This window comes from Hipposideros armiger, unplaced genomic scaffold, assembly GCF_001890085.2.
Source record: "Hipposideros armiger isolate ML-2016 unplaced genomic scaffold, ASM189008v1 scaffold_419, whole genome shotgun sequence".
Lineage (NCBI taxonomy): Eukaryota > Metazoa > Chordata > Mammalia > Chiroptera > Hipposideridae > Hipposideros > Hipposideros armiger.
In genome coordinates this window covers 1,030,407-1,040,366 of record NW_017731769.1, presented here as the reverse complement: position 1 = coordinate 1,040,366, position 9,960 = coordinate 1,030,407, and the positions used below count along the sequence as shown (strand labels likewise).

Genomic DNA, 9,960 nt, shown 5'->3' with positions numbered 1-9,960 from the left:
CTGTCAGCTGTCAAATGACATAGCAATAACATAGATGCGAATGACTCTAGTACTTCCAAAAATGAACTAGTGCCATCTGTTGCAAACATGCGTCATGACTTTTCCAATGACTCAATATATCTCTGCTATATATCTTTCTAGACCAGGGGTTGGCAAACTTTTGAGACGGAAGAGCTGCCAGGGGTCAGCAACTGCGGCTCGTGAGCCGCAGTCTGTGAAGTAAAGTTGAAAATGAAAATCTAGCATAGTTTCATTTACAAAATTTTTAAAGGATATTATTCACATAATGGTGGTTATGTAAAAATATATTTATGGCTCTTGAATAATTTTTAAATTGTTTTAAGGGACAGGATTGGCTCTTCCTGGGGTCGGCAAACTTTTGAGATGGAACATACCCAAAGAGCCGCGTGTGGCTCGCGAGCCACAGTTTGCCGACCCCTGTTCTAGACTTTTCCATGCCTAATAGCAGATACCACTTGTTAAGCATTGTATGTGCCAGGCACATATTAATCTTTATAATAGCTCTGCGAAGAAGAAACTGAGGCTCCGAGAAGTTCAGAAGCCTCTCCCAAGTTCTCAGAGCTAGCCTTCGGCAGAGCTGAGAACTCAGACTTTGGGTAACGGGACTGCAGACCTGGCTGCTTTCCCTACAGAGTCCACACGCTTCTTAAAAACAGGGTCAAGTTGTAACTGCCATGTGAGAACCTGCATTTTCCATGGAATTTATCATGAACATTGCTCTGGGACAACCGATCTGTCTCTCCAGCATTCTTAACGTATCTAACCAATTCCCCGCTGGCAAACACCAAGCTCACCTCCCCTGATTTTCTGATATTAGAAACAGTGGGAAACCCCTCTCAGTTGTCATTTTATGCATACTTCAGCTAGGCTAGGCTCTGTGGGCCCTGTGATCCTGTTCCGAGGGCCCATGTCCCTCTTACTGTCTTTCTGTTCCTTCTCTGTTTGCACATGTCTCACTGGCAGGCACTGACTCAGTGCCTGAACCTCGTGGGTAGTGGCTAAGTTTGAGGAAGTGGGACTAAACAGGGTGGATGGGGTCAGGAATGGTGGGAGACAGACTAGAGGGTTTTGAATGCGTTTGTACCCGGCCTCTGTGTGGTAGAGTGCTGTTTTTTTTCCAGGGGCACTGCACCGTGGTCAGAGTTGTATATTCATATTTGGTGACAGTGCATGGGATGGAGTGGAGCAGCCTGGAAGCAAGGAGGCCAAGTTGGGGGGTCGCCGAAGTGAGAGATGCTGGCAGCCTGATCCAGGGTGTGGTAGCATGGATTGCAAGTGGGGGACAGGTTTGAGAATTTGGGAGAAAGGGGAGGAGCTAGCAGGGATGCCAAACCTGTGAGGCCGAGGTGGTAGTGATTTTGTTGTGGGCGTCTGCAGAGTGACAGCTGTGGCAGAACTCAGAGGACTGCCTGCAAGCATGTACACACGCATACATAGGAGGGAAGGGAGCCGAGAGGCCCACCAGAAGGAACAAGGAAATCAGGGTCAAGGAGGGGAAGGTCAGCAGGATGGCACGCTGTCTCAGCCCCGAAGCCTGGGGGTGCTTGGCCCTTCTGTCTTATCCCATGTGGTCCCCTGCTCCTATAGTTTTTTTAATTGTGGCAAAATATACACAACATCAAATTGATCACCTGAGCCATTTCTAAGTGTACGGGTCAGTAGTGTTGAGTCTGTGCATACTTTGTACAACCAAACTCCAGGACTGATCTTGCAAAACTGAAATTGTCCCCATTCCATAAACTAGGGATCTCTTCCTGAATGCTTCTTCCTCAGTGTCCTCAGAACCACTGGTATAGCGGGTCTTTCTTCTGCCAGCCTTGTTTCCCCAGCTAAGTGACTTTTCTGTCATGTCAAACCAATCCCACCACCCCTTGTTTCCAAGTGCCTTCACAGCACCTTTGATAGCACCTTTGGCATAAAGGCCTGATATCCAGATCCTTAGGGATGTGACTGCTGCCTGGGTTGGGGTCCTGGGTCTGTTACCGGCTAACGGTGTGACCTCGGGTAAGTCACTTACCCTTTCTGAGCCTTTTCTCTTACCTGTAGAGCAGGGATGAGGATACCTCTCGGGTGCTTAGTGTGAGGATTGAGGTGACAGGTCATGGCGCAGCATTGTGCCTAGCACTTGGGGATTGTTTAATAAACACTAACTGTTAACCTGTACCACCTTGAGTAGTTACAGTATCTTGTGGGATTTTTCTCCCTCCTGTGGTATGCTGTGCTGGCCTGAGTAGGAAGTGGAAGCAAAGGTCTTGGCTTTCAGGGGTCTTATGTTCCATGCTGGGCACGAAGTGGTGGTAGAGGAGAGTGGGACAGAGAGGACAGGTACTGCAGCAAGGACAGAGGGTTGGGGTGAAGGACTTCCCTAGGCAGAGGCCCAACAGGAGTTGGAGGCAGGCAAGCAGAGGTGTCCACGGGGCCCTGGGCATCCAGTTGGATAATGCTAGGGAGTTCTCACCTCAGGATGGGCTGTTCACTTGGTCAGTGTAGAAAATGCAAACACACAGGCAGGATAGAAAAATGGTCCCCCGTGAATGTCACCCAGCTTCAGCAGTGATTGTCACCTGGGCGGTTTCATTTTATCTACCCTCCCCTACTATCTCTTGCAGGGTTTTGTTTTTGTTTTTTACAATTTATTTGTTTAAATTGGTATCTAGGTTAGGTATCAAAGGGGTTTTTGAAATCCTGGTGCCTGGGCCTACCCAAAGACAGTGATTTAAGTGGGGGACCACCACTGTAGAAGGCCAGGCAGAGGGGTTTTTGGCCTTCAGTTCCACTTGATCCATCTATTGGCTGCCATCATTTTCTAAGAATACAAATATAATAACACTTAAGATCTAGGCACTGGTAAGAGCCTTTTTATAAATCCATTGATTTCTAGTCCCCACCAAGCCAAACTCACCCCATCTGCAATAGTGCGCCAGTGTCCTATGGGTGCTGGGCCTAGAAGGGACACTAATAAAGGGTCTGCAGTAAAGTGGGGCAGTTTCATCTGAAGAGTCCAAGAAGGACCAACTGATATGCATCAAAATGAGCATTGGCTTCTTTGAAAATATAGATTGTCTGCTCAGCTACTTGATTTGAGCCAAAGAGTTATTTTCTTCATACTCTAAAAACAAACAGTGCATGACCTCCTTTGGGACTGAGTGCCAAGCAAACAGGTCTTCCTGACTCCCAAGATCATTAAAAGCCTGCCATTCCAGGAAAGCCCCTTTCTCCAGGAGGGCTCCAGCCTGTGAGGCCTAAAGGCAGAGGGTAAGGGAGTGGAGAGCAGGGTTCTGGATGGGAAGGAACCAAAGGGCTCCTCCAACTTGGCCCAGACGGCAATATGGAAATGCTCTTCGCTGTGAGGAGTATGGCTCGTATAACTGAGGAGCTGGATGTTTCATTTTAATTCATTTAAACCAAAAAGATCATGTGTGGTTGCTGGCCTCCATATTGGACAGCATAGCTGAAGCCACCTCTTGTCCTTTACTTTGTGCCCCTCCCCCAGGCTCTGAGCATGACACGGTCGCCTGCTGGAGGCACTGTCTTGTTCCCTTTGGACTCTAGGACCTGCGAGCACATCCAGGGGTGACAGCTCCCTCCCTGCCACTGTCTTTAGGGTCACTCCTCCAGTTACCACATGGAATGTCTTTGCCTAGGTTGTCTGACCTCCTTCAGTTGCTCTCTGTCCCCCAGTTTACACAAAATCCTTTGGCTGGTTTCAAGAAGGCTCATGACAAAACCCCCAGAAACACAGCTTGCTCCTGTCCACTGGCTCTCTTCAGCTCAAGAGGGTAGAGGGACAGGCAGAGGCTGGGAGGACTGGCCGCATGCCCCTGCCCCTCCCCATCTAGCTGGCTTCACTGTCAGAGTAGCTCATAGCCACCTGGGCTGTCAGTTGAAGTTTCCACAAAGGCATTTTCCCCTCCCCGTTTTCTGCAATCTGTGTGCTCCAGGGCTAAGAAGAAAGCCAAGTCATACTGGGGCAGCCCTACGGGAAGATTGTCCCTGGATCCTGGATCCTTTCGAGTGCTTTTCTTTCTCCACTTTGCTGTCTCCTTATTTTCATGACTCCAGGCTCTTCAGGGTGAGAGTTCCCGGGGGCGGCTTCTGCCCTGTTATTACTTTATGCCTGAAGCCCTTCCTGGGGCATCACCTAGGTGTTGGTTCCTTGCCAGGGCAGCCTCCTGTTTTTCTGGACAGCTGGGGAGGGTTCACCCAGAATCCACCTGTCCTGCAGAGCCCTGCCTGGGGCAGGCCTGTAGTCATTGTGGAGAGTCAACAGGTGGCACTGTGACATCAGCTTCCCACTTGCACAGGGGCAGCGGGATGAAGGGGAGCTGTCTGCCTTGTATGTCCTTTGGTGGGGTGCTGTGGGCTGAGTGACCAAACTCACCTGAGGGCATGGCACCTAGGAGATGCCTGGTAAATACTAAGTGGGCAGGATCAGCAACAGGAATGGGGGTCCACCACAGCCATAGACCAGGGGTTGGCAAACTGCGGCTCTCGCGAGCCACATGTGGCTCTTTGGGCACGTTCCGTCTCAAAAGTTTGCTGACCCCTGGAAGAGCCAGTCCTCACAACAATTTAAAAATTATTCGAGAGCCATAAATATATTTTTACAAATAAGGAAAATTTAAAGTAATATAAATGAAACGATGATAGTTTTATTTTCATTTTCAATTTTACTTCAGAGTCACATGTACGTACCCAAAGAGCCGCATGTGGCTCGCGAGCCGCAGTTTGCCGACCCCTGGCAGCTCTTCCGTCTCAAAAGTTTGCTGATCCCTGCCATAGAATATTCCAGTTGGTACTTGGGAGGAGGACCTTCCCCCTTGCTCCTGCCCCACTTCCTGCTTAGCCCACAAGAGGGAGACAGGATTGATGCAAAGCACATATGAAGCACGTCTCCCTTACTTGATATGGTTGGCCCTGTTTCTCTAGTGTCCATTAAGAGATCCGCTTTCTCCAGCCTTCTCTTGTTTGTTCAACCTTCTTATAAAAGCACAAGAGCCCCACTCAGTGTCCAAGAACATCTTACTGAGAAAGCCAAGTTGAATTCAGGTATTTGGGGATGACATTAGTCTGCCAAGGATACATCTGGATTCTCTCAAGGTTCATGTGCTGGCTTCTCCCTCTGTCACAGTGCATTTACCCTAGACCCCGGGGCCCCTCTTGTCAGCCCTGTACCTTTGGGAAATCCCTTTGGCCCATGAGTTCTGACCTGTTGTCTGGAAATGGATCACTAAGAGCATGTAACAGTACTTGGGTGGTAGAGAGAACGATGGACGTTAACTGGCAGGAGAGGGAGAAGCAGTACCTCAACCAGGCTGAAATCTCCTGGGCTGTTGCAACTCGGAGAGTCTGAGGCTCAGCGCCTTCCATTGTGGGCCAGGTGGAAACTCAGCACTGAGGGAACACACAAAAGGGCACACTGATGTGTCTGGAAGGGGCTGGGGGTAGAGGGTCACAGGGGTAGTAGTGTTGGAGCTGGACCTTGATGGGTGAGTTGAGGGCAGGCGCAAGAGCACGGGGCCTATTGTGTGAGGGGCACTGAGATGTTCTAGAAGGCGGCTCCTGGACAGGCCTCATTGGCCTGCTAGGGAGCAGTGCTTTCGGCTTAGCCTGAGGCCCTGCGGACGTGGGCCAGGGCACTGGGCTCTGTCCCCGGCTGTCGTGATGAGTGTTTCCCTGAGTGCCTTCTCAGCTACCACTGCAGTCACAAGTCTGGCTTGCTCATCCACACGGGTCTGACATGGTGCTTCCCTGCCACTGTTTCCTGTCTCCCTATTGCTCAACTGGCAAGCTCTGTGTCTGCCTGTGTTCCCCTCTGTGTGGCTGGGTCAGGGGAGAGCCAGGGCCCCAGACCGCGTCCAGCCCTGGCCTGAGGTGCAGCCTCACATACATGGGGCGGGGAGGTCACCTCCAAGGCCTTGGAGGAGCTAGGGATCAAAGGCACAGTCCCTGGCCTGCAGGTGTTGGTATCTGGGCAGCCAGAAAAGGAACATGATGCAGAGAGGTGATGAGGAGAACAGTGCTGCCAGACGAGGGGCAGGAGAGGCTTTTGGTGGGGCAGGTGGTGATTGAGCTGGGTCTTGAGTCATCAGCAAGAGTTAGCAAATAGAAGGGGAGGAACCATTTCAGACCGGAGGGCTGAGTGCAGTGGCACGGAGACAAGGCGAGGACGAACCTGGCGTGTTCCAAGAAGGGCCAGTGGTTTGGTGTTACTAGAGCAGAGGGCCATGTGCCAGCCAAAGGCCGAGGGCAGGTGTTGGAGGGATCGAAGCAGAGGGGTGACAGGATCAGATTTTCCTGCAGAAAGATTATTCTGGCTTTCTGCAGGGTATGGATTGCAAAGCTGTAGGTTGCAGGTAGGGAGGAGACCAGTTAGCAGCTGTCAAAACCACCCACGAAACAAGTGGTGAGGGCCCTCCCCATTGGCGATGGGGATGACTGTGGTTACTCTGTCTGGAGGTAACATGGATAGGAGTAGGCAATGGCTGGGGCTGCAGGGAGGAGGAGGGACCCTAAGGTGATGCTCAGGCCTGAGAGCTCAGAGAATGCAGGGGCAATCTGGCCCTCATGGACAGGCTGAGGGCGTGTCTCGGGGACACCAAGCAACTGCTGTCTAGTAGGCAGTTGGGTGTAAGGGTCTGGGCTGAGAGAAACTCTGTCAGGGCGAAGATTGGCGGGTGGCCAGGTCTGTTTGAATCAAAGGCAGGGAAGGGAGACTTGTCAGCTGCCCCAAGTGCTGCAGAATGAGTGCCCCCAGGACTCCAGGGCATTCCTTGGATTGGGCGGTTATGGCATTGGTAGGCCTGCTGGTGGCTTGGCCAGGCCATGGCCTAGGCTGGCATAGGTTCAGGAATGTAGGGAGGAGGAAAGGAGGGGCTTGGGTTGGTAGGAAGGACAGTGGTGCTGGGTGAGGTTTCTGGAGGGAAGAATTCCCCAGAATCTTTCTGGGCCAGGTCGGAGGAACAGGTCTAACAGGAAGGGAAAGGATGTGGATGGCACAGAAGATGGCATGAAAGATGTTGGGGCTGGGGGGTGCCAGCCCTGCACTGAGGGGGACACCCTAATTAAGGCTGTGAGCTAAGGTGGGGGCCTAGTAGGCCAAGGTTTCAAGAGGGCCCTGGACCGCTCTTGTGCTGGGTTCTGTGTGTTTGCCTGGGCCCGTGTTGGCAACCCTGGTGCCCCATAGCTGGGGATGGGCTGGGAGGGCACGGAGGAGAGGTGGTCCCCTGCTGTGTTGCTGCTGTCATCGCTGCCACCAGTACCCTGGGCCCAACCTCCCTGGAGTGACAGCCGTGATCACCCACGGCACTGCTGGAGTCCTGCCCGAGTCAGCTGCCTACCCAGCTTTGTTGCAGGGGGGGGGGAGGGTAGGGGAAGTGTCGCCCTTGGGTTTGCCTCTCCGTCTTTGCCTGCTGGGTCCGCCAGGTGGCACACGTGCCCTCTCTCCCCAACCCACTCCAGCTGGGGATCGGCCTGAGCGCTCTGCTGGGAGGTTGGGGCTTGTCAGACTTGCCTTTCTTCCCGGGCCCCTCCAGTGAATTCCGCTGCCACTGAGTCAGGCTCATTGATGCTCTCTGGCTGCTGGGGTGCTTGGGCGCTCCCTCCACCGGGGCTCCAGCCCAGTGGGGGGCAGACTGGTGGGCAGTCAAGGGCTGAGACAGGGAAACCTGAGCCCTGGGCCACGAGGTCCCGGCCGCTAATTTTAGAGAGCACATGTCACTGGAAACTCTCCCATCTTGCCAGAAACCAGCGGCCCAGCTCTCGCCATGCTGCCAGGGGCCCCTGGAACCTATCCCCAAACCAGGAAGCACGGTGGGCATCTCACGGTTCCTGGAGCCTGCTCCCTAAGAGCTTGTTCCTGACAGGGGTTCAGCCAGGGCTCAGGCTTCTCTGGCACATCCAGGTCCTGACCTGGAAATTGCATTTCTGGGCCCTTGGGCCTGGGTGTCCTGTCAACAAAAGCTTGCCTTGTTTGCTTTCCTGTCCGCTGGGGCTGTCTGAGCAGTGTGTGTCATGAAAACCCCATGAAGGCTGGCTGGTAGGGCCAGAGAGAATGGCCTGGCCTGGGAGTGGGCCTGGACAAAGCAGTCTTTGCCTCTTCCCCAGGGCCCCTGCACATCTGAGCGATGGCTGGCCTGGGCCCCTGTCCCAGGTATGTGGGACAAGTCATGCCATCCGTCTCCATCCCTCAGTTTTGACCATTTGAACGGTGCCTTTCTCAGGGGTGGCTTTCAGGAAATGGAGCAGCTTGTGCCCCCAGCTGCGGCCTGTTTGCCTCTCATGGCTGGTCTGGCCCTGATTCTTCGTTTCTGTCCCCCGAGTCCCAGAGGACCTCAGTGTGGCAATGTTATCCAACAGATGTGTTCTGGCAGCTGGCTGCAGAACGCGTTGGGGAAAGGGGTGGGGAGAGAAGAGTCATTCCCATCTCCCTTGGCGTGGGAGTGGGTCCCTAGAAATTTAAAATGTGTCATAGTTCCCAGCTCGGGCCTTGGTTGGACAGGCCACCCATGTCCATTTCTGACTTTTGACTTTGACAGTTGCTTCAGCCTGTTGAGCTTCAGTTTCTCCTCTGAGAAATGGGGATGGTGATCGCCCCTACCTCACAGGGTGGGTGTGAGGATTTGGATGGCTTGTTGGAAGTGTCCCCAGGCACTAGCTGCTCTTGTTTACCGGGGTGATCCTGGCCTCACAGTGAGGAAAATAGCGCTGCTGCAGCTTCCCTGGCACGTCCAGGTCCTGACCTGGAATGTGCCATGTTCCGGGCCCTCGGGCTGTAGCTCGCCTGGCCTGGGTTTCCTGTCAGGCTCCGACTTCCTGTGCCTGCTGTTTGGGGGTAGTGTTAATCATTCTGGTGCAGAGGACAGCTCCTGGTCTACCTTTCCTCTCATGTTGCCAGATCCAGGCCGTTGGCGTCTCGCTTGGCTGCCCTGGCAATCCAAGAGGGCAGGTCTAGGCTGAAGGCAGGCATGGGGCGGGAGCAACTACGAGAGGTTCATGCCAGCCATTTTTCCTTCTTTTTTTTGCTCACTTCTCCTTTCTTTTTGTAAACAATCACAGCCTGCTTAGACGCCTGGTGACTCTCATATCCCAGCAGGCCACACTGCTGGCCTCCAATGAAGCCTTTAAAAAGCAGGCAGAGGGCGCTAGTGAGGCGGCCAAGAAGTACATGGAAGAGAATGACCTGCTGAAAAAGGTGAGATCTGCCTGCCTGACCCCACCATGTGACATTCTTCATGGGCCACTGTGAGCCTATCAGTGACATTGTGGTTGTTGGAAAAGCCGAGGAGTTGGGAGGAGGGGTGAAGGGGCAGTTCTCAGTGGGGGCATGTACGGGAGGGGTCTAGGGGACTGGGAGGGAGAGGGGGTGCCCTCACTGCTCTCTCACCTCTACCTTCTGTGTCCAGGCCAGACTCTTCCCTGATAAAACTGACTCCTTAGTGAGCCGAGCCCTGTCCTATGACCTGTGGGCAAGTTAGCAGGGCAGAACATTGCTGTCAGCTGGGGATGAGGCGGGGACAGGGTGTGGCCAGTCCTAGAAGGCCTGTGAGAAGAGGTAGGTGTGAGCCAAGCTGGGAAGGAGGAGGATGGCCGTGGGTTCTGAGGAAGGGTAGAGTTGGACGGGCCTGGGGAGAGGAAGAAGGGGCGTCGGTCACTGGGGCTTGACTGGCAGCAGTCCCCAGATGACAGCAAGTTGCGTCATTGGAGGGACTGGTAAAGTCGGAGGAGCTGCTAAGAAAGGAGGCAGGGCTGGGGGCCAGGGCATGCAGGGCATGTGGTTTGTGAGTGGCAGCAGGTGGCCCTGCTGGCCCTGGCCTTTGCCTGGTGGCTGGGAGTAAGCAGTGGCCCAGTTCTGTGCTGACATTTCCGAAGGGGCAGGTGCCCAGGGCAGCTTCAGGAATCACAGCTCCGGGGAGGACGGTACTGGAGCGTCTCCCTCCC

General features: G+C 53.7%; 1 protein-coding gene across 1 annotated transcript in view; it reads left to right on the top strand.

Annotated features, from left to right (window-relative positions):
- Positions 1-9,960, top strand: part of BCAP31 (B cell receptor associated protein 31) — a 29,019-nt gene that overhangs the window by 16,209 nt on the left and 2,850 nt on the right. The window contains exon 5 of the mRNA XM_019664327.1: positions 9,079-9,214. Within this exon, the coding sequence (XP_019519872.1) occupies positions 9,079-9,214 (136 nt within the window). The remainder of the gene's footprint in view (positions 1-9,078; positions 9,215-9,960) is intronic.